Source organism: Chaetodon trifascialis, chromosome 21 (genome assembly GCF_039877785.1).
Source record: "Chaetodon trifascialis isolate fChaTrf1 chromosome 21, fChaTrf1.hap1, whole genome shotgun sequence".
Classification (NCBI taxonomy): Eukaryota; Metazoa; Chordata; class Actinopteri; order Chaetodontiformes; family Chaetodontidae; genus Chaetodon; species Chaetodon trifascialis.
Window position 1 is genome coordinate 16,719,542 of NC_092076.1, and position 22,708 is coordinate 16,742,249.

Below are 22,708 nucleotides of genomic sequence, written 5' to 3' on the forward strand. Positions count from 1 at the left end.
GAAAATAATAATCAATGTATGCTTCTTTTTTTTCTAAAACAGTCTGTTTATTAAATGCTTTCAAGAGATTTGGTCCACTTGTGTGATCATGAACGTCCAACCAGGGAGGAGAAAAGAGAAAACAAAGTCAAGAGGATAAAACAAAGCATAAAACAACCAAATGTAAAAATACAGTACAAAAAGAGGCCTTGTTTTTTCCACTTCTTACAACCCTGGTGTCTTCATCCGAGTTGTTGCAAACAATTTAAATAACCAATCGTTTCTAACGGAGTGAAAACCGATAAATTAAGAGTTTTGTGTGGCTGTGTAAGGTGTGTGTTGGTGCCGGGAACCAAATGACACAAACTATCCGGGGCCGCAGGGGGGAGGCAGGATGTGATGACGCAGCTGACAGCTCAGCAGGGTGTAAGAACCAGAACTGATGCACAAACTCAGGTTAGATCAGGACTAGAGCGTGTCAGACGATGTGTAAAGTTAAGTTTTAAGCCAAGTGACTTGAGGAAACAGCTACCCAGGATGACAATTAGCAAAGTGCCACTGTGCCTGTATGATAACTGTAATAATAATAACTGTAAAGATGGTATGAAAGGCAATACGAGAGCTTCCATGTGTTGGAGGTGTCTTATCCTGCAGCCAGCATGGGGAGGTTAGGACATTTTGAGATAAAAGTCAAAGGTCAAGGCACGCAGTTTGTAATAATAACCTTTAAAGGTCATTATTGATGTAGTGTGGACCATCCATTAACTGATATTACCCTCCTCTGTTAAACAAACCCTAAACACTGTCAGCATGAGTAACACAAAGCCTGCTTTCTCTGAGTTCAGCCACACTTTCTGAGCACCATTCACGTTGAAAATCAGAAAGATGCGAGGCATAGGTGATTCACTACTTGAACAACTTCTTGTGCAAGATGCCTTTTGAAGTGAAAGGACCTGCTTTTCTTGGTTGCATACAGCTGACTGATGCAAAGCATTGATCATGCTTTGCAGGACCAGGAAGACAAAAAAAAGATGGACACAAATGGGATCAATGTAAAGCCAGATCTCTCGCACATCTGCAGACATCTGTTATCAACGTGCACATTGGACTTTTTTTTTTAATCGCAACAAGAGTCAAAACAGTGATTTTAGCAGCAGGGTCAAAGTCCTCTGCCTAGCAAACCTCAGGACCCACGGACTGGTCTCTTCTCCTCAGCATGAATGGAAATGAACAGTATCTGGTGCAGTTGGCTGACAAAGCATACACTGTGCAAACCAAGTGTGTTTGAGACACTTGTTATGTGCACAGAGAGCAGCAGAAACCTGCCTCTCCTTCAGTTTGTGTCATGATTCGCCGGCCTGTAACAACACACACAGAACATGCAGCACAGCTATCCAGTTGTTTTTTTTTCCCCTGTGTGTGTCAGTTACATCATTAACGCTGACCCTTCCCCCACAATAGAAGAGGAGCCCCTCTCAAATGCTCTATTCATTTCCAATCTGATTTGCCCGAACTTCATCCATCCCTCCTCCTGAAGGATCAAGCATTTGAGTGTGTGGCGCTCTCCTAACAAACACCCTTCCACAGCCACAGAAAGAAAAACAGCTCCACCATCTCTTATCTAAATTACCTTATAAGGGTGTCTAAGTATTATAATAGGTATCAGGTATCATATACTGTATATAGTAAGCAGGATTATACAATAGGGGCATGTATCATCTTATAGGTGTAGTATATCGAATAAGGCGCTATACGGGAGTATATAGGCTACTATGTATGCTTTTGTTTCCAGATCTGTCTTTGCCTGGTGAGTCAATTTCAACACAAACGCACAGCACGGGCAGTGAGCAGCGAGCTCTCTTGGTAGGACCAAAACTGCGAAGGGGAGACAATTAACAGTGCATATACTGAGAACTTTAATCAGCTTCTTTTTTTTTCCTTTGGCCAGCGCTCCAACAATCCTAAGGCTGACAAACAGAGCTCGGACGACATTATATATATAGCAGGTGTACGATACTGTGTGAAATGTACTACAGAGAGTCTACAGCTGCTGGCAGCTGATAACTGACATCAGGACCACCTGCCGTGTTAAAAGCTCAGGAGCCTGACATGAAACATCGGAAGCTGGACGTGTTCTGCTCACTGCCTCCCAGACAGAGCTGTGCACTGCTGCATACACAGACGCATATTTACTGTCAATTATTATATTCATACATGGATACATATATAAAGAGAGTTATACATTGCAATTAACATACATATATCAATAGCATATAGAGAAGAAATAGTCAATAGATAGCAATCATTATCGTCATCATATTCATCATAATACTAGGAGAAGTAGTAATACGATCCCTCGAGGAAGCTAATACCTGGGCTGTTCCAGACAAGGGCTCATTAACAATCCCCAGAACTGCTGCAGAGTGAGCGGCTCAGATCTGCAATTTGGGCTGACCCTCGGCTGTGCTTGTCCACTCAATTCTGATTAGGCTTTTGTGAAGCCGGATAATTAAAGATACGTTTTGCTTTTCTCTGTGGACCTAAATGTGGGACTGCACACCAAATTGAAATTCACCAAACAACTGTAGACTCTTCTCTATTGGTACAAAAGTCTCTACTTTACACTTTCTTATAAGTGTTTTGGTCCAATTGAGCATAATGTTCTTCAGTACTGGGAATTTACGCTGTTTAGTGATTTTCTGTGCTGAGCTGAAGTCACTCTGGACAGGAAAATGAGATTAATACTTAAATTATAAAGTGCCTCTCCTCTGAATTTTAATCTATATGCTGCAGAACAGGAACATTTTCATATTCTGTACATCCAGGTTAGCTGCCGTACTAGTGAACAAAGAAAGAGATTTACCCCCTGGTCATCTATTTCGACACATTCAGCCTGAAAACTCAAATCAATCTCTGCTGCGACCCCGTCTGGAACAACCCACACAGAAGGAAAAATTACGAAATAAAAAGAATCATAAAAAAAAAAAAAAAAAAAAAAAAAATCACTATAGTCATCTAGTTCAGCGATACATGTCATATAGCAATACCTCAATAACAAGAAGTTCTTCTATGTAATCAATACAGGTTTTCAGGTTATATATTTATTAAGCTTAACCGCTAAGTTATCAATTATTATTAGTAGTATACCATTATTTGTAAATATGTATAATATGTGTGTATTTGTATCTGAATATAGACATACCTTCCTCGTGTCTCCGTCCACATTAAAGGCTAGAATAAGATGGCCACACATATCCTGCCTCTGTGTGTTTAAGTGTGTGTGCATGTGTGTGTCACATGTTGATGTGTTTATAGGCACAATATGAGGTGCGAATGGTTTCCCTGTCTAAAGCTAGCAGGTTTCCCACAATGAAAGGGTTAATCTTAGGGCTACCGTTAGCTATCAGGAACATACCACTTGGATGCATATGAGGAACACAGGTTTCCATCTGAAGGCTGTGGGGGCGAGATTGGTTTGCACTAAAACGACGACCCCAGCTCAAGTGAAGAAGCGACGACGTGTCCTTACTTTCAAATTATCTTCAATTCTCTTACAATAAACTACAGAAAATAGATTCTTAATAATCTTTCATGAGGCGTTTCCTCCCAGCTCTTCACTCTTTAAATTATATATAATCCGCACAGATTTTTTTTCTTTAATTATTACAAAACTCGTTTTTCACAAATGAATTCTTCTTCACGGTCGGTATTCTGAGCATCTCGTTCTTCAGTTCAGGTGGGGTCGTCATTCTTTGTATGGGCATCTGCGGTCTGATCCGATCTCTCGCTGAGAGCAGCTCTAGCCAGGACTCTGTATGTGTGCTGCAGTCACTTCTGTCTGATGGTGAACACCATCTTCAGCATCTTGGTTGCTTTGGCAGCAACTGCTCTGCCATTAACTGTGGGTGTGTGAGCAACAGCTGATTTTTTCATCCCCCATCTGTGTCAACCTGAGAGGAGCTGACATTCACGCATGCTTTGATTCACCTGGGCATCGGCTGACTGCACGGTTAATATGTGAGTGTGTGTGCGCGTGTCTGTGCTCATCCCATGCACAACGGTTGGTATGAATACATAACCAGCCATCAAGGGGCCCTCTTAAATCAATTAAAGGGGGGGCGGTGGCTGTCATGTTACACAAGTTTGTTTTTGGGCATGTAAATATACTTGCATACATTCCACGACCACAGCAACATTTTAAATGACTAATTTCATAGTTTTAAAGGCCCATGCAGGCGTTACATTCATAGCATTCTACCAATATGGCAGACAATATTACAAGGAAGCACAACTCCCCTTGAAAAAAAGAAAAAAAGAAGCGCTCAGAAGCGTTCGTCTCAGAGAGTTGTTTTGATTCTCTCACTATGTCCCAGCGAAGGAAGGAGAGTGGGATTTGGTCGTTTTGCAGCTCAACAAGGAGTGTCCAACAAGAACCCCTTTAAACGCTGCTCCATAGTTTCTTCAGTCTCGCCATCGACAGCACTGAGGGCTTGGCGTTTTTTTTGGCACTCCAAAGTTCAAATTTTAACTTTTAAGCGCACGAGCACGGAGCTTCGATTCAGTGTTGAACTCTCGCCAAGCGACATTTAAGGGCTGCGACCAGCGCGCCCACCCAAGAACTGCGTCAGTGCTGCGAGGATAAAGAAAAGAAAAAAAAAAAAAAAAAGAAAGAGAATAAGGAGAAGCACTAGGGAGTACGAGCTGATTATTTTAGTCAGAGCAAAACTAGCCGTCTGTGGAACATCTGCAGTATAATCTGCTGAGGGGGAACCTAAAGGTACTGTGTGTAACTGCAGCATGATATTAAAACACAACTATCAAGCCAAGTCCTGTATTTTCACTTGCAAAGCTTTCTCTTTGTGTTAATCGGTGCCTGTGACTGGTGTATCGTGTGCTGTGTGAAAGTGTTTGCGTGTGTGTGTGTGTGTGTGTGTGTGTGTGTGTGTGTGTGTATTCGTAGGTCAACCATTTTGTTCTGTGTCGATCTACTCTCACGCTGCTGGCTAGATGCTAGAGGAGGTCAGACTGGCGAGATGACCGACTGTTCAGTGGTAGCTGGTATGGCAGGCCTGTCCCTCTGTCTCTGTCTGCAGAGTCTCCGTTCACACAGTGACACTCAGAGATCGTCCCCGTCTGACAACCGCTGGCCTCCCTGAAACGAAAACATCGACGAGTTACGTTCCACTAACCACTGAACTTCCAGTGCAGAACACTGGAACATCAACAGCTTCTTCTCCTGCCCCGATGACGCCGTTCTATCCACTCACCATGCTTTCTGTGTAATCTGCTGTTATGGTGACCTGCTTGTCTTCTGGGGGCGGGGTCACAGCAGAGCTATCTGTGCGTCGACTCTGATTGGTGAGCTGCAGCCACAGTTCGTACATCTGTTGCATATCTCTCACTGCAGGGGCAAGAAAGACAAGAGGAGGGACAGGGTGACCCCTGCGACCTTGAGTGCAATGTGTTTACGCAGAACAAGGAGCAGCGCGAGTGGAGTGGGATCGGCACTTGAAAAATCTATTTGTCGTGGTGGTGGGCGAAAGGAGACACACAGAGCTGAGGCCATGATTAGAAAATGAAAAACAGGCTTAAATACATAAAGCACACCTTAACAAACTGTCTTTATTATTGATATACTATAAATAAAATGCTAAACTCAAAGCTATCCCCAATTAAGGCCAAATTTGAGGTGGAACATGATCTGAATGTGTGAAGCACACAAACCACCACAAAAGCTCTGAATACGCTCATCTCAAAAGGCAGCGGCTCTGAATGGAGCCAGGAGCTTACAGCTGTTGTTCTTCATGTACGTCCACACGTCCCTCTCCTCCAGACTGTGAGCAAAGGAGCAATTCCCAATATAGTGGCACTTCTTCTGCTTCATTACGTGCACGCACATCTGGACGAGACACAGGCAGAAGCAAAGGGTTACAGAGTGACATTAGCGTGTGCAGCTGCAGATTTCCCCGAAACTCTGACAATGTCACCTTGTCAATCATATGCCATGACTGAGAGTGTCACATAACCAGGGTTGCAACTCCTACGGTTGCTGGTAAGAGTTGGATAAAATAAAGTGATTGTTTGAAACATGGTAATCCTACACTGACTTCAGTATGGCGTTACTTCCGTCTCCACAGTCACAGACAAGCTGGCAGCTACAGACTAATAAGACGCAGGGGAATGGAGGTTTACAACAACACCTGCCCCTGAGGCAAAAACAGAGTCAGCTGTACTCTGCATGTGAGAGAGGTGGAGGGGCGGAGAGGTGAGAGGAGTGCATAACGACTACAGGAAAAACGAGGAACTCACGTCATATTGCTGCGGATAGGTGCGGGAGAAGGGCAGAGGGCGAACAACAACCCACTTCTTCTTCTCAAAGGATTTCACCAGCAGGACGCGACGCTCCTTCGTCCAGCTAAGGAGACAGATTGCTAATGTGAGTCCAAACAATGGAAATAAACATAAAGGCTCAAAATCAGCAGCTTTGGTCCGTAAGTGCACAACTTGAAGTGTAATATGGACAGTCAGCCTTAAGGAAAAGCGTCACAGTGAGGTTCTGATGTGACTGTGTGTGTGTGTGCGCGTGTGTGTGCGTGCGTGTGTGCGTGTGTGTGTGTGTGTGTGTGTGTGAGGCGGGCCTCACCTGTGCCGTGCTTTGGCAGTGCAGTACTTGAGGTTCTTGTCCGGCTCATTGACCTGTCCTTCCCTCCAGCACTGGCCACACACAAACTTCATTTTCAGGTTGAGGGGGCGCCCTCTTCCTGCGACCGCTCCTAACCCCCCCACTCCCACCCCGCCCACTGGGCTCACACCACCCCCGCCAATGCCATCTCCCCCGACACCGCCACCCCCCATCCCCCCTACTCCTCCTGCAGGTATGCTGCTGCTGGGATGGGGGATGTGGATAGGCTGAAACACACAGACAGAGAGGAATGAGTTGACATTGATAAGACAGACTGATCAATTTTGGTTTGTCAAAATCCTATAAAAACACAGACAACAGTTTAGTTGTAAATAATCATGAAGCTAGATACACAATCACAGCCTGAAAGGTGAAGGAAAAAGAAGTGAGAACATCTGACAAAATGCACGATTACATTTAGTTTGAGCTACACGGGAGACTCAATCCAGAAACAAAACTCTGTCTAATAAAGAAACAACTCGAGTCACTTTGAGCAGCCAAACGACAAACTCTGGGTGAAACTGTAGGTGTGATCTTAACCCTCAAAAATTCACCTATACATTACTACTAAGCTCTTGTCGGGTGAAAAGTACTGTCTGGCTGCCATGAGTATCAGAGGACGTGATGTCCTACACCCTCCAGGGCTAACAGGAAATTTGCAGCGACAACTGCAGTACAGGAGGAACTGCCACACTCGATTGGTGAGAAAAAGAGAAAAGCCGTGCGAGATTCCCAACTGTCTCTGTGCCCTTTCTTGTCTCACCTTTTGCTGCTTCTGTGCGTTCTGCTCCAGCCTTTGCCAGTGTCTCTTTGACTCCTGCACCATCTCTTCATGGGTGATACCTGGAGGAAATATCAGGAGAGCAGCTCCATGAATGGAGTGATAGATCACCGACGCTCCCTTCATGGATTCCCTGCTCAAAAAGACAACTGACGGGTTTTCTACCTACCAGTGTCTTGCTGCAGGACCCAGCACTTGAGCTCTATGACAGAGTGAGCAAAGGAGCAGCTGTCCTCGCGCTGGCAGCCGTAGCGCACCTCGTGGCGACACACGTCGAACTGGCAGAGAGGGTGCAGAGGACGCACCTTACTGTAGCGCACATTGGCTGACCTCACCACGTGCACCAGGCACCTGCAGTGGATAGAGATGTGTAATTACCAAGCAATAAGACAAGAGACAAAATGACATTTTTCAGTGTCCCCTCTGGGTCTGATCACACTATTAATAAATCTAACGCAGTTGAATTTGAAGACTCCTCTTGAGCAAACTGAAGACCCTGAAAGTCCATTTCACTCACTTGTTGTCGTCGAACGGGTGTCGAGCTGTGAGGTTTGAGCAGACCGCTAAGTTTTCTTTGCTGCGTTTGCTGATAATGCGAGGCTTACTGTCAAAACATTCCTGTTGAAAGAAGAAAGAGATGCCGGTGCTCCAAAAGTGCGAAGGTGTGAAGAGACCAAAAAGAACAAGAGAAACGCAGACTGTGCTCTCACCTCACAGAGGAACATGAACATGCCCATGTGGAGCTGCAGCAATCGGGTGACGCTGAGCGCACGTCTCTCTGTGCTGCCCAGCGGATCGAAGAGCAGCTCTCGGCTCAGCGCGCCCTTCCTCTCCTGGGTCCACACATCAATTTCCTCCTGGCAGTAAGCGAACGTACAGTTCTCCCCATACTGGCACTCCTGACGTTCCTGCACCTCTGAGGGAGAGAGAATGTAGAACAGAATATAAACACACTTTCTGCCATATTTCAACTCCATTTGGCTGTTAGGGATACTTCACAAACTGATTTCCCTCCTTAAACACATATTCAATATATTACTCATAATATATAGATACCTTTGCAGAGTACAAATGCCCCCAGGAAGTTGTTACGTGCAGGCCGTGGCCGGATCCTCTTCCAAGTGGGGTCGTCTGTGTTTTTGAGGCGGCACAGCAGCACATCCCGCTTGCAGCGGTGTGCTGCCTCTGGCTGATACTTGTAGTCCATCACTCGTGGACCTGTAAGCAACAGGAAGAAAGAGAAGGTTAAATTACTCTGTAAAACAGCTACAATTTGTTTTTAAATCTTTCATAAGATGAGATGAATTTACAAGCAGTGCTTTGATATTTCACATGACAAAACACAGACAGTGTGCTAACACTGCCCAATGCTAGGATAGCAGGAGAAGGTGACTCAGAAGTCAGTGACTTTGAACCAACCTATTCTGCTGTAGCAGGCATGACAGGCCTGCCGAAACTCATGTGTGGCTGCCAGAGGATTCCTGGAGAGGAGAGACAGGTTGGTTCCTGCCGGACCATTCTGAGGAAGAAGAAGGGGACACAGAAACGTGATGTCAAACCCAAAGGCTGCATAGCAGCATAGTCAGAAATCATTGCTAATTAATAAAAAATGGCACCCTTAATGTACCACATAAAGCCAAAAGTTGATGCAAAACAAAAAAAAAGTACTTGAAGAACTTTGTGTATGTTACTCACTGCATGTGCAGCACTATGGTTGCGCATTCCAGGGATGAAGCTGTGACACACTCGTCCCCCTGAAGACCAAGACACAAGGACACTGATGTCAGACACCATATTGTAATGGTGCTGACTCACACTGTCTGCTGCTGATGCACATCTCACGTTAAAGCCAGCTCCTTAAGAACTGCTCTGCTAACCGAGCAAGAGCAAGTTAAGACACTGCACTGATTGTTCAAGTAGTTGAATCAGCATTCAGGTGTTTTTTAACATGACAGCTGGCATGCTCATCATTCCTCTAAACTACAGCACAGTGTGCAGGTGTGCATTATGTTTAATTTTCAATTAACAAGATTTCTGGTGATTCAAGTTTTAAAATGTCTGAGATTTCGTCTCCCTGCCTTGTCTTTGAAAAGAGAACTTAATGCAACATTTAAAAAAAAATTATTTCCCCTAAATTATATAAAAACACAGACATGACTTTAACCCTCTGCTCACCAGGGAGAGTGTACTCAGACAACGAGTCCAGCCCGCCTGCAGCGACTCCCGCCTTCCCTTCTCCATCCGTGGCCCCTGTGGGGAAGCCTCCCAGTGCGTCCTGCGCCTGGGTGGAGCCCAGTGATGAGTAAGGCTCCAGAGGGGGCATGTCACTGATGGAGGAGCTGAAGAAGGCTGGGGGGAGCTGGGATGACGTGGCTGGAAGGTTCGGGGAGTACGGAGGCCGGAGACCCACCGCCGTGTTGGGGAGGTTGGTTGGGATAGCACCCTGGACTGGATTCTGAAGCAGGAGGCAGTGCGAGGAACAAGCATTACTTTCTAAATTTAAATCAAGCAAAAATACCAACTACTAAAGAACAATTTACAGCACGTCCTGATAAAAAAAAAAAGAAAAATGAACAAATAAAACAATTCTGGTCACGGTTGTGGCCTGTCTCTCATTCATCTGTCCTTCACTCACCTCGCTAACTTTCTTGGGGATGCACTCCAGCAGACTGTCTAGCTCGTCCTTGATGACACTGCTGCTGCATTCTTCCATGTGCTCCGACACAGGAACAGAGTAGGGCATAGGAGGCAGGGCCTGGCTGCTGGGACTCTCTGACAGGTCAGTGCATGGAGTCACCACGGAGGTCGCCGGGTCATCACTGACTGGGATGGGTGTGGCCAAAGGAGCAGGTATGCACTGCGCACTCGACAGGTCCGCTGAGGAGGATAAAGCAATAGAGATAAGGGAGATGTATATGGGAAACAGATGTGAGTCTGGTTAGGAGCAGGCATGTCTGTTTGTCATACCTGGTCCAATGTCACCCAGAGATTCCAGCCCATTGGAGGACATCTGAAGACAAACAGATTTTTTTTGAAAACAGGATTAGCCTCTCATTCAATCTCTAGCTTTAGTCTCTAACTTTACACTGCAACAACAGCACCCACCTCTCCTGTGGGCGGAGAAGTCTCCCCATGGCTCTCCCCTTCTGTGGTTGTGGACTCTGTCTGCGGACTGACGTAAGCTTTGCGGCCTTTCAGGCCCAGTTTATTGGCCAGATCCTGGGCCAGGTCACTGACCTGTCTGTCCTGTAACATAAATCACAAAAACAAGATTCTATTTTATTCTACTCCAGATTTCAGCTAAAGCACATATTAACTAATTTCCTGGGGAAAACCCTGAGAGGTCATCATAAATTTTGACTAGAAATCAAAAATGACATGGGGAAAAGGTCATTTGCATTTATGTTTTCAGTGCTGATGACATACATGTGGTGCTGTGAGGAGACATTTGGTTCCACACTCATAGGCCTCTCTGAATCGTCCCAACTCCCTCAGACAGAGCGCTTTGCGGTACAAAGCCCTGCGGCTGCCTTCCGACAAACACAGTGCGCTGTCACAGTCCTGAACACCACGCTCATACTCCCTCTGAGACAGAAAGACACACAGATATAAAGTGAGAGCAAGAAAAGGATCATTTTACATACACCAAAAAAGTGTCTTACACAAGAGTAAACTGGATTTACAAGATTTTCCTGCAAGTGAAAGTACTAGACTGGCAATGATCCCTTGATATTATAAGCGCAAATGAGACCACATTCAAGGACTAAGAGCTTGTATTTCAACCCAGCACTATCACAGATACTGTGTCTTTAAAAAAAACTGTTCACTTTGTTGGTTTACCAGTAACTGATCTATGATAAGTCAAACTGATAAACATTCCCTACTGTGTTTTCTATTTGTCAACATGAGCATCTGCAAGTTACGTCTGTCCCTCACCGTCTGGTAGAAGGCAGCTGCCCTGTTAACATAGAGGCTCTCCAGCAGCTCGTAGGGGATGACGAGGGCCTCAGCCTGAGCATAGCGGGCCACACTGATGCCCTCCCCATACTGCTGGGTCGCCTGACGCCAATCCCCGTCTCGAAAGCAAGAATTGCCTTCGTCCAGCAAGTTACACACCAGCTGTGTCAGAAATGCCTGAAGGGAGCGTTTAGAGAAAGGTCAGAGAGAGAGAGAGGGAGGTGACAAAGGGAGAGAGAAGGTGACAGAGAGCATGAGATGATCAAAAAGAGAAGACAATGAGGGGGACAAGAAAAGCACGAGAGAAAATGATTGAGGACAAGAGAAATCACAACATCTGAGCTCAAATCTAGATCCAGGATATAAAAAAAAAAAAAATGTGAGTTTGATTCACTGTGAAATCTGTGTGTGTAAACATTGTGGTGATTAAGTTGTGAACTGTTGGGAGAAATGGGATAATAAAGATCAATGCAAACCTCATAACTCTCCGGCTCTGGGAAAGGCAATGATGACCTGTGGTCAGGAAACAAGAAGACTGTCACTGGTCTCAACATGCAAGCAGTCTGCACTTTGGTCGTCATACCACTAGTTAGTTATAAAGGAGGCAAAGTCAATATTATCTCTTCACTTACTGGATAAAGCTCATCGCTTTCTGAATTTCCTCTCTTCGTTTCTGTCGGTCAGGATCCATAGCCTGAGGGTGAAGACAAGGTTGACTTACAACAGCTTAAATCTCCACTTCCTGCCAAACAATCCTAACAGCTTTGACAGCGGTCAAAATATCCCCACAAATTAGGACCCTGGTGAATGAGGTTATGTTCTGCCACTGTTTGCAAAACCCGCTAACTACTGACAGTCCTCTTAGAAAAGCCAAGGCCTGCCTTTAAAACACGCTAAGCAACCATCGGACTTGCGTAAATAAACAGCTGAGACAGCTAACGGTGAAGCTGGCTACTAGTTAACGAAGGTTCCAATAACATGTCTTTACTGTGAGAAACAGAGCCGAGAAATATTTGAATAATATTTACAAGGGAGTATAAGATGGCGTGCAAACGTTAACTGTGGCAAAAAACTATAAACGTTAGCCACCACAGTGTTAGGGGAAATGATAGCGTTAGCTAAAGTTAGCCTCAGATTTGTAGGCTTACAGATTGTCAACTCCAACTAAACGCTGCACCGACAGCGATGCACGCAAATTATTACACAACTAGGGTTTACTGCTGATGGCGTAAGTCAGGGTAACGATGTGTGATGTTACACAGCGTTAGGTAGGATTAGCCAGCTAACGCTAGTTGCTCATTCGCCTAATGGCTAATCACTAACTTAGCTTAGCTAAAGAAAAGCTGAATGGCAGAATGAAAAAAATGTTTCTCTCCCTTCCAAGTCACATGCATTGTATTGTTTAATTTACAGTCTATGGAGAATAATTATTGAGCTGACATATGTGGCTAGACTGCATATACATTTAGAGTTAACTAGCGACCAGGTAAATTAGCTAACTTCATTTACTAGTACTACAGCCAAAGCTAATAGCCAAAGCCCTCATTTAGCACGGCAACTCACCAAGAGTTCAGTTAGTGCGCTTTTCAGATCAGAGATAGCTTCACAGAGCGTTGGCGATAAAGACAGGAAAACTGGCCAGCCAAATATCACTCGATATCCAGGCGCATATTTGTAAGTTTAGTGTCCCTGTCATTGGAATGTGGACGGAGCACGAGTTTCTCTGCGCTACGACTGCTGCTGGATACTGACCTGCTAATGTTTGCTAGCTAGCTTGCTAACTGCTAGCTGTTTCGGTCAGTGCAACATCGCAACAAGTTTGTAGGAGAAGCGTCGTCAGAAGAGGGCAGCAAAGAGTGTTAAGGTTGGTCTCAGTTTCCACCTGATGTGCAGCGGTGCTCCTCAAAGGCAGAAAATTATTCATAGCTGTACATAAATAAAAGTAATACAACAGTGAAAAAATACTTACCCTCCATCTGTCGAGATGGAGTTAATTTCACCCACTTCATACACTTTTGGTTACTAAGCTGTTACAACATATTATATTCTGTCAAATTCTTTCATATTTTGAATGTGAAATTTTAATCTGCACAGTAACTAGTAGTTGCCAGGTCAGATAAATGTAGTGAGAGTAGAAAGTACAGTATTTTATATGTGAAGTAAAGTAAATTAAGTACAGTACTGGAGTGAATGTAGTTACTGGTTCCACTACTGGTATTTACACCTTTGAGTTTCAAGCATTTCCCAACGCACACATCCTTTATAGATTTAACTGCATAATAACAATAATGTTAACAGTCATTGCCTCTTTGTTTTATTATTATTTACAGGCTGATATTGTTTTATCGTCATATAAAGCATTCTGAGCTCCTTTTGTATTAACCTTTTTTTATCAAAGAATATTAATTTAACATATATTTTCAACTATTACGGTTTTGTACACACCTAAAAAGTACTGATATTGGTCCAAGCCACTAATGTAATAAATGTATTGTTAAAGAATATGAAAGGTTCAATATGTTGCATAATTATTGGATTTTCATCACTTTTATTTTTATTACATATTCTCAGCCTTACCTCTCTGTCAGGTGCCTCTCTCCCTGTCGAGGGTTTCTGCAGTGTCGTCTGGGTGGGGGTGACCATATTGGTCTCTCTGCTCTTGTCCCCCGGGTCTTCCCACAGAGTGGGCTTTCTCCGAGGCTCCAACTCCTCACATGATTCCACCGGAGGGTTCAAATCATCCTCAATGGGCGTCTGCTCTGTGAGTTCTGCCATGAAAGGGTCGGGATCACCTCCACCTGACTGGAGACACCCTGGAGGAGCCAGTCCTGTCGTCTGTGTGAGAGTCTCTTTCTTTGAGGAGTCCTCTGAATTCCTGAACTTCTGCCACTTTCCAGTAAGGAGACCAAAGAAGGTAGCAAAAGCGGACATTGAATAGCGACCCAAACCGTGCAAAGACATTGAAAGTTCGCTGAGCGGCTTTTACAGGGATGAGTTGAGTGAAGACCACTCCCCTCGCCTGAAGCAGCAGAAATCCAATGAGTAAATTTAATCTGAGCACTGAAATAAAATAAAATAAAATAAAAAATAGTACCAGCAGGTGGCGGTAAACAACCTGTAACTCAAATTTAACTGACGGACACGGAATCAACGAAGAAGAAACTGGGTCAGCATGACGTCACAAAGTTTAGCTACCGGCGCGCGGCGCGGAAGAGCGGCGTATGTTCCCGATCGCTTTATCGTTTCCCTGGAAATTACTCTTTGTGGTAAGGTTCAGGACTTCATTGAGAGCTGTATGACTGACACAATGACAGAGAGACACGAGAATAGACTTTATAAAATCCGGACTCACAGTCCCATCACTTTTAGTTTAGCTAGTGCTCTCATGTTCACGTACCTATAGCAGCTAGCACCGGCGAAGCTACGTAGCTACCGTGAAAGTTGCTGATAGTTCCGCCACTGTTGTAATGTTAGAAAATGATTTGTTTGTAATGTATACATGAGCAATATTTCTCGATTTCGGGTGTAGCTGGTAATGTAAATGCAATTTCTGTTCATTCATATGCTGAGAAAGTTACCAAACTCGAATCCTTTATTCTATTGTCTGGATTCTGGATGTCTCCATAGAGTCATCATGGCCTCAGATGACATTGCTCAACTGGCTGATGCTCTTTCCAAGACCCATGTCGGAGATGGAGAGTTGAGCTTCAAAGGTCTGGGACTGAAGCTGGACAACGCAGCATCAGGTCAGATGCTAAACGTAGCCGCAGAGAGGGTTTCGTTTTGTTTGATAAGCCACCGTGTATTTGTTGACATCAGAGCACTGCCTCCTGTGTCCTCTTCAGATCTAACCACCTGTTCTCTGTGCTCTCAGTGGAGGAGCTGATCCGTGAGATAGAGCAGTACCAGGGTCTGAGGGCTCTGCGCCTGGAGGGCAACACTGTGGGAGTGGATGCAGCCCGGGCCATCGCCAAGGCTCTGGAGAGCAAAGACCTGCTCCAGGTACTCCTCAATTCATAGTTTGCATTCACAGTGTACATGGGCCAGACCACAAATTTTGGCTGCAGACTATCAAATAGCCTAAAATCAGTGAAGGTATCACCAGTATTGATCATAATAATTTGGACCTTTGAATGTGTTTTGACAGAAGATGGATATTAATATAATAAACAGTAGGTTTCCCTTGTTTCAGGTACACCAGCTGGAATTCTTTGTCACTAGAGCAGACTGTCATCCTGATTAATTTGATCCCAGTGTTATGTTCAAAACTCCGTGTCTTTCAGAGATGCTATTGGAGTGACATGTTCACCGGAAGGTTGCGCTCTGAAATCCCCACAGCCCTGGTGAGAATTGGAGCCACTGGTTTGTGCAGTCCATTGGCCTTTCAGGATTTGCTTTTTGATGAAGCATTATGTCTGAAAACATGGCCGCTTCACATATTCTCTGTCTCTGCATTCATCAGAGGTCCCTGGGCAGCGCATTAATGAGCGCAGGGGCCCGGCTGACGGAGCTGGACCTGAGCGATAACGCCTTCGGGCCAGACGGTGTGAGGGGAATCGAGCAGCTGCTGAAGAGCCCTTCCTGCCACACCTTGAGGGAGCTAAAGCTCAACAACTGTGGCATGGGGATCGGCGGAGGAAAGGCGAGCTCACAGTGCTGAATGCCTTAATATGTTTCTGTCAATCTCCTGTGCACATCCAAATAACAGACTTCAAATAGTACAACTCTCCATCCGTAAACAAACTTGAAGAGAAGAAGTTCCAGACTTACAGTAAACCATGACAGATGCAAATACATGTTTGCATGGCAGTGCAGATCGTAACCGTGCTGTGTGGTGTGTGTAGATCCTGGCTGAATCTCTGATCGCGTGCCACAGACAGTCATCAGCACACGGAGCTCCACTCAGACTCAGAGTGTTCATCGCAGGGAGGAACCGCCTGGAAAATGAAGGAGCCCGAGCCCTGGCCAAAGCCTTTCAGGTAGAAACACTCACCCCCTGACTGACTGATACGACCTAATCAACTTTTCTCTTTCTTGATGGTGTTAAAGCTTCAGTAATGTTGTTAATCATCAGTAATTACAGTTTGTAAGTACAATTATCAGATATAGATGTTTTTCATGATTTCTTCACTGTATTTTTGTCTAGACACAGCTGTTCAGATGTTTGGGATCGTCTGGTATATTAGTGTTTTTCTTCCTTCCTTCAGTTATGGCTATTTTAACATTGATAAAGCCAAAATAATTTAGAAACAATGGGTGTTATTTTCATTTGAAACCGTTTTGACTATTAAGAATAATTAAATGAGTAAAACTTCTATTTAGTCGATGCTCTCACAGTGTTGCTTGACAGTGGAGAATCCCATTGTAGCCATTTTTCCCCCTAACGGCCTTCAATTTTGAATTTGTATTCCAGTCTAGAAAACCACAACTGACCCTTGACCATTAACGAATGGTGCAGTTAGGCTCTAAATATTTGGGCCCTCTACAGTCTACCCAGTGGTTAGATTGAGCAGGTTTAAACTGTGGTTTGTCACTGTGCTCAGCTGATATTCTGTGATCAAACAGACTGTTTTAAGAATAGCTTTGTGAAAGCAACACGCCTGTTAAATCCAGCTTGTTCTCGGCATCGTTGTGCACTGAAACAGCAGTCTGCTCCAGTTTAAATCTGCACAGATGTTGATGCCAGGCTTGTAATTTCTTTCACCAATGACTGGTGATTTCTCCTGTTCTCATCTAACTGTTGCTCAGAGGTTCAGTATCTTCTGTCTTTTCAGTTGACAGTTTGAACCATTGTTTTTTTTTATACAAACCTTCATATAAAATAACCCAAATTCACCAGAACAAAACAACGCGCACCAACACACCGAGGCAACCGTCCACGGCGCCATCTTGGATATACAGTGGTCCTCTCAGTCATCCGACAGCACAGAATCAAAGTTTTTGTGACAGGAGGTTCCAAACTTTTGAGTGGAAGTTTATCTCATCAAGATTGTTTGAAAATAAAAACACATGAAACACTAACTGTTACGTCATCTGATAATAGAGGCAAGATTTCACATCGAGCTGAAGCCAATTTGAGTAATCACTTAGGCAATTGAGAGAAAATGGAGAACTATTTAATAATCTGTTAATTGTTAATATGTCATGTCAAACATTCCCCATTTCCAGAGTATCAGATGTGAGGATTTACAGCTTTTCTCTATTTTCTATCACTGAACATTGAAAGTCTTTGTGTTTTGGACTGTTGTCCAGACAAGATGTGACCCAGCCCCTAAAACCTCAGACTCCCCTCTGTTTTTCCATGTAAGCTGATGGGCAGCCTGGAGGAAGTCCACATGCCCCAGAACGGTATCAACTATTCAGGTGTGATGGCGTTGGCCTCAGCCATGCGACACAACCCGGAGCTCCGCGTCCTCAACTTCAACGACAACACCTTCACCAAGAAGGGAACACTGGCCATGGCGCAGGTGAGGCCTGTTCACACACTCCCTGTAAGTGAAGCAGACATGTGGCCGAAGCTGTTTCTGTACACGGATTTCTCCTGTCGCTCACGCAGGCTCTGAGACACCTGAGGAATGTACAGGTGATCAACTTTGGCGACTGCTTGGTCCGCTCTGAAGGAGCCATCGCCCTCGCTGCGGTCCTGAGAGACGGACTGCCAATCCTAAAGGTCAGTTCACCGTCACCATCATCAGCCTTTTCACGTCTGCGTGCGTCTGCCTGGTTACAGCGCTCTGTCATGTGCCTCGTCTTCAGGAGCTAAATCTGTCATTCGGTGAGATCACAGAGGCAGCAGCACTGGTGGTGGCTCAGGCCGTCACGGACAAACCTCACATGGAGAAAGTGGATCTGAACGGTGAGTGCGCTGACTGCAGTTCCACGAAGAGTTCCTGTCGTTGTGAAAATGGAGATGCACAGGAGTTAAGGAAAATATCAAAGGACCCCTATTCTAAAAACATAAAACACAATGTGATCATTTGCTGTGTGTTTGACCTCATCTGCTTCGTTCATTTTTGTAAATATATGTGTCACCGCCGAGTGGAGTGACCGTGACAGTGTGTAACACCACTGGTTTCTGTTGAGGAGCAGACACACCGAACAACAAATGCGAGGAGAGGATTTAAAAGATATAAAATATATTTCTTTATTACAAAGTCTAAAACAATAGATAAAAAGATACACCAGAGGATTGGTCTAAAGAGAGTCCAACAGTCTTGTCCATTGGTTTCCAAAATGGTGGATTGAGTGCGTTCCAGCACAGCTGCGGCCACTCGCTTTAAAAAGAATACAACAAAATATCTGTCAGGGTAATCGACAACCTGCCTTTTGGAAGGGTGGAACGCGTCCCCACCCTTCCACTTTTATCCAAGGCTTCCCCCTCTTGCACTGTGCGTCTCCGTTGTCTCTTGGCGGGCTGGCGACTTGCTTCCCCGGCAGCAACAGCAGCAGCTCCTCCTTCAGTTCCGGCAGCAGGTATGCACATCCTCTGTCCGAACCGCTGCTCTCACACTGTCTCCTGAACCCGGGACAAGGTGTCACTCTGCTGTAACAGCTGTCCGACCAACGCCTCACCAACCGCGTTCCTCCAGTGCGTCTGTGTGCCGTCGCCTCAGCCGCTCTCCTGCTCTCATGATCTCCCCGCTGCCTGTCTGCCGCCGTCTAAATAAGTGCAGGGGAGAGAGGCCCCAAACTACCCACAACTGTGACCTAATTACAATCAGGCTGCGCATCAGAGGGGATGTGTGTCAATTAAGGTCAGGCGGCACACACATTCACACACCCACACACTACTCGTCACCCCGTGACATATGCTTATTCTGAATTTCCAAAGGTAAACAGGTTCATTGGTAACAGGTGACAGTATCATGACTGGGTATGAAAGGGGCATCCCAGAAAGGCTCAGTCACTCACAAGCGAGGATGGAGCGAGGTTCACCACTTTGTGAACACGTGATTGGATAAAGGATGTTACCACACTGGTGTAGTGTCCCAACTTTTTGGGAATCAGGTTAGTAAAGGAGGTAAAAATTGCTCTTTAATTTGGCTTGAACAGGTAACTGTCTGGGAGAGGAGGGCTGTGAGGCTTTGAGGGAACTAATGGAGAACATGGACAAAGGAGACATGCTGTCATCACTCAGGTAATGTGTGTGTGTGTGTGTTACTGTAACGTCACACACTGAAACAAATCCTGCAGCTCTCACCTGGTTCCTTCAGCATGAATAACACCACATATAAGTGATCAGCTGGTTAGTTTAAATCTGCATTGTGGGACTTTTACATAGAAATTAACATCATCCAGCAAAGAGCCAACAGTGTCATTAGTGTCTCAAGAGTGTTTGTGTAATTCCTCTCACTGCCAGAAGGGGGAGCCAAAAGATCTGCACTGCGAGTTTAGAAGAGAGGCTGAAATGTAGTGAGAAATAAAATGTTCCTTTGACTTCACCACAGTGATGATGAGGGAGAACCTGAGGATGAGGAGGATGACGACGACCAGGAAAACAGTGACGATGATGACGATCATGCGAATGATGACTGTAATGAAGACGATGAAGAGGACAGAGACATTGTGAAGGAAAATGGAATAATAAGAAAATACAGTCCTGAAAAAGCCAGAGAGAGTCCAGTAAGATGACACAAAGTTAGATAGGAGTTATTTCTGTACCATCATAGATGACTAAGAAAAGCAGCAAATCCTTATATGTAAGCAAATGTTTGATGGTTTTTCCTTGAAAAATGACCATTAATCAATTATCAGAATATTTGGGAATTAAATTCTTTCTGTCAACTAGTTGCTTAATTGACTAATCGTTGCAGATCTATACCGGCATCTTGGAGCGCCCTGAATAATTTGACATACAGCACATTCAAGCCCTCGATTGTTTTGTACTAAGCTGCTGTGTCCCCCCTCAGCCAGAGGTCATGTCTTTCCTGAGCTGCCCCTCTGCAGAGAAGCTCCTTCAGATGGGAGAGACGAGGACAGACCTGTCGCAACAGGTAGGAATTTAAAATAAGGCAATATAAAGTGTCCCTGGTCAGCTGCAACTGTCCTGTCTGATGTTCAGTGTGCTGGGCGAGGTGTGTCGTTACATCCCGTTAAGAAAAGTCCTCTTCTCACCAGGTGGATGTATCTGACCCACGCGAGGCAGCAGGTGTCTTTCTGAAAATCGCATCTTTGTACAGAGAGGACACAGAGACCAAGACGGCTGTCCTTGAAACTATTGGTGAATAAAGTGCTGCTACAACTAAAACAAACTGGATGTTGCTGTTGATGTCGTTGGTATGAGAGTTAACCTCTGCCATCTCTTTTCCATGCCCTGCATCACGTCCCACCGCAGACGCCGTGTTGAAGAAGCTCCTCTCTGCCTCAGCCCTCCACTCATACTGCTTCCTCTCCACGCTGCTAGTCATGATGGGACTCCTCAAGGTAAAGCGCTGCTACATGTACCCCCAACCCTGAATCTGACAGAGAACTCATGGGCACCAGGACTGTTTAACTCTGACATTTATGTCAGCACATCAGAGCGCCTTGATGTGCTCTCTGCAAGCTGCTGAATCTCTATTAAAGATACTTAGTTCACACCTGGTTTCTTGGATATCTAAACTTGGTTTGCTTTGGTCCTAGTTGCTGAATCTGACGTGTATCTGAGGCATTTTGATTGAACCACATACAGAATTTCTCATGGATTTTCTCTGCTGTTAAACCCGACGTACTGCTCATTTGTTTCGCTCACAATCACGTGATCTTCTTCCATCTGAAATGGGGAAAAAGAAAAACCAGCTGATCCTTTCAATCACATCTGCCTTCCTTCAGGGCGCCTTTAGTCCTCGTCGGCTTTTCTTTGCTGGTGTTACTGATTAAAGTTCAGTTCATTAGTCTTTACTCTTCTGTCTTTCAGGGGGAGGACAAGGTGAAGAAGGTGTCACTGGTTCCAGGTCAGCTGTTGTGTTTGGAGCATGCCGTCCAGCAGGAGTACTTCCCCCAGCACCATGCCTCGCTGCTTCACACCTTCACGTCCAAGTAGGCTCAACACAAGTTTTGGTTTACTGAAGCATGAATGCAGCGTGAAGCAGTTTGTAACCCTCGTTCCTGTGCGGTTTTTATTTGTTCTTCGTGAATCTGCAGGAGCGGTGAAGCTCTGAAGTGCTGCAGCAGTGCCGGAGAGAGGCTGAGCTCTGCTCTGGAGAAGAAGTGCCGCGACCACCACTGATCGAGTGACGCTGGGACACAGACGCACACACCGCACTGACATTCATCTCCTCACCTACAAAACCAACAGGGACGCTTTGCACTTGAACAAGGGACTCAGACAACCACTCAACATATCTCCACTCCTGATTTGTATATTTTATGACAAAGACTCTTAATCAGACTCTTAATTTTTATTTTTCTACTTATACTTCCGATTTATATTTTTATATGAAATAGAGATACAAATAACAGAAATATAGAAAGGCACACGTTTCATTTTGGGTTTGTGTGTTAAAAATGGAACTGATTGTAACCTGGAGTGGAGCTGACGTAGACGGTGTCAGTGTGGCACCTTTTGCAACATACTGCTTTGCATTTAGTTAGAAATGCTTCCAAAGTTCTCCATTAGACAACAGCAAAACAATGCGTCTGTTTCGCAGCCGGTCAGGGAAATGCCTGGATTAACTCAAGGTTTTTTTTCAGGTCCTGATACATTTTGGAAATTGTAAAAATTTGGCAGATGTTGTGTGTTTATTCTGATAAACACACAGCTGCACATTGGCTGTTTTTAGACCTGTATCTCACATACTGGCATTTGTTGCTGTGAAACCGCTGAAGTGCTGAGACCAAAATGGGAAGGCAAAGGCAACTCATGTAAATCAAAGGGAACAAATATAACTCTCTATAAATCAAAATGAATAAAGAGCTGACTTTATTGTTGCCTTTTACTGCTAGTATGTCTTGTTTTTTAATCCTCGCTTATTTGAAAAATTCTACGATAAGGGGAAAGGAAACCGACTTTCAGGACAGTCCGTCCAGTCAGAGTGCTGAGTGTGTCAGACTGTGAGCGGCCATGCAGGAGCACCACACACACTCGCAAGCCTGAACACACAGCATGTGTGTGCATCGCCCTGTGCAGAGCTCAGGGGAGCACGATCAGCTCTACCTTATGCCTTTCTGTGTCCACAGTCAGACTTACAGAAAAATGTGCTCTTATGACTTTGTGTTGCAGGGGTTCAGTTGCTGTGTGTTACCTCGTGTTGGTGATGTAACAGCATGAAAGAGAAGCAGGATGAGAACAGAAGACTTTAAATACTCTTCTGATTAACATTAGACCATGT

At 44.9% G+C, this 22,708-nt stretch overlaps 2 protein-coding genes across 2 annotated transcripts; one reads left to right on the forward strand and one right to left on the reverse strand.

Moving 5' to 3' along the window:
• Nucleotides 1-32: 32 nt before the first annotated feature.
• Nucleotides 33-13,176, reverse strand: zc3h7bb (zinc finger CCCH-type containing 7Bb). Its single transcript, XM_070990661.1, has 21 exons — nt 12,963-13,176; nt 12,032-12,093; nt 11,876-11,912; nt 11,379-11,576; nt 10,869-11,027; nt 10,548-10,688; nt 10,410-10,452; nt 10,078-10,319; nt 9,618-9,897; nt 9,138-9,196; nt 8,862-8,961; nt 8,499-8,660; nt 8,153-8,358; nt 7,960-8,060; nt 7,612-7,793; nt 7,425-7,504; nt 6,623-6,888; nt 6,289-6,394; nt 5,770-5,878; nt 5,247-5,380; nt 33-5,131 (listed from the first exon to the last, which is right to left on the reverse strand). The coding sequence occupies exons 2-21, from the start codon at nt 12,088-12,090 to the stop codon at nt 5,096-5,098; spliced, it is 2,700 nt and encodes an 899-aa protein (XP_070846762.1). The 5' UTR covers nt 12,091-12,093; nt 12,963-13,176; the 3' UTR covers nt 33-5,095.
• A 1,378-nt stretch (nt 13,177-14,554) lies between these two features.
• On the forward strand, nt 14,555-22,320 carry rangap1b (Ran GTPase activating protein 1b). The gene is made up of 16 exons (XM_070990452.1): nt 14,555-14,665; nt 15,027-15,145; nt 15,274-15,401; nt 15,683-15,742; nt 15,862-16,041; nt 16,244-16,378; nt 17,708-17,866; nt 17,956-18,069; nt 18,156-18,255; nt 19,452-19,536; nt 19,847-20,021; nt 20,309-20,392; nt 20,517-20,619; nt 20,734-20,822; nt 21,295-21,416; nt 21,522-22,320. The coding sequence occupies exons 2-16, from the start codon at nt 15,034-15,036 to the stop codon at nt 21,604-21,606; spliced, it is 1,731 nt and encodes a 576-aa protein (XP_070846553.1). The 5' UTR covers nt 14,555-14,665; nt 15,027-15,033; the 3' UTR covers nt 21,607-22,320.
• The last annotated feature ends 388 nt before the right edge of the window (nt 22,321-22,708 follow it).

Coding starts and splice junctions, on each gene's coding strand:
- rangap1b (XM_070990452.1), top strand. CDS start 15,034: ATGGCCTCAGATGACATTGCTCAACTGGCTGATGCTCTTTCCAAGACC. Junction 15,402..15,682: donor AGAGCAAAGACCTGCTCCAG/GTACTCCTCAAT, acceptor CGTGTCTTTCAG/AGATGCTATTGGAGTGACAT. Junction 20,620..20,733: donor GGCTGTCCTTGAAACTATTG/GTGAATAAAGTG, acceptor GTCCCACCGCAG/ACGCCGTGTTGAAGAAGCTC.
- zc3h7bb (XM_070990661.1), bottom strand. CDS start 12,090: ATGGATCCTGACCGACAGAAACGAAGAGAGGAAATTCAGAAAGCGATG. Junction 8,962..9,137: donor ACCATAGTGCTGCACATGCA/GTGAGTAACATA, acceptor CTTCTTCCTCAG/AATGGTCCGGCAGGAACCAA. Junction 7,505..7,611: donor GGTCCTGCAGCAAGACACTG/GTAGGTAGAAAA, acceptor TATTTCCTCCAG/GTATCACCCATGAAGAGATG.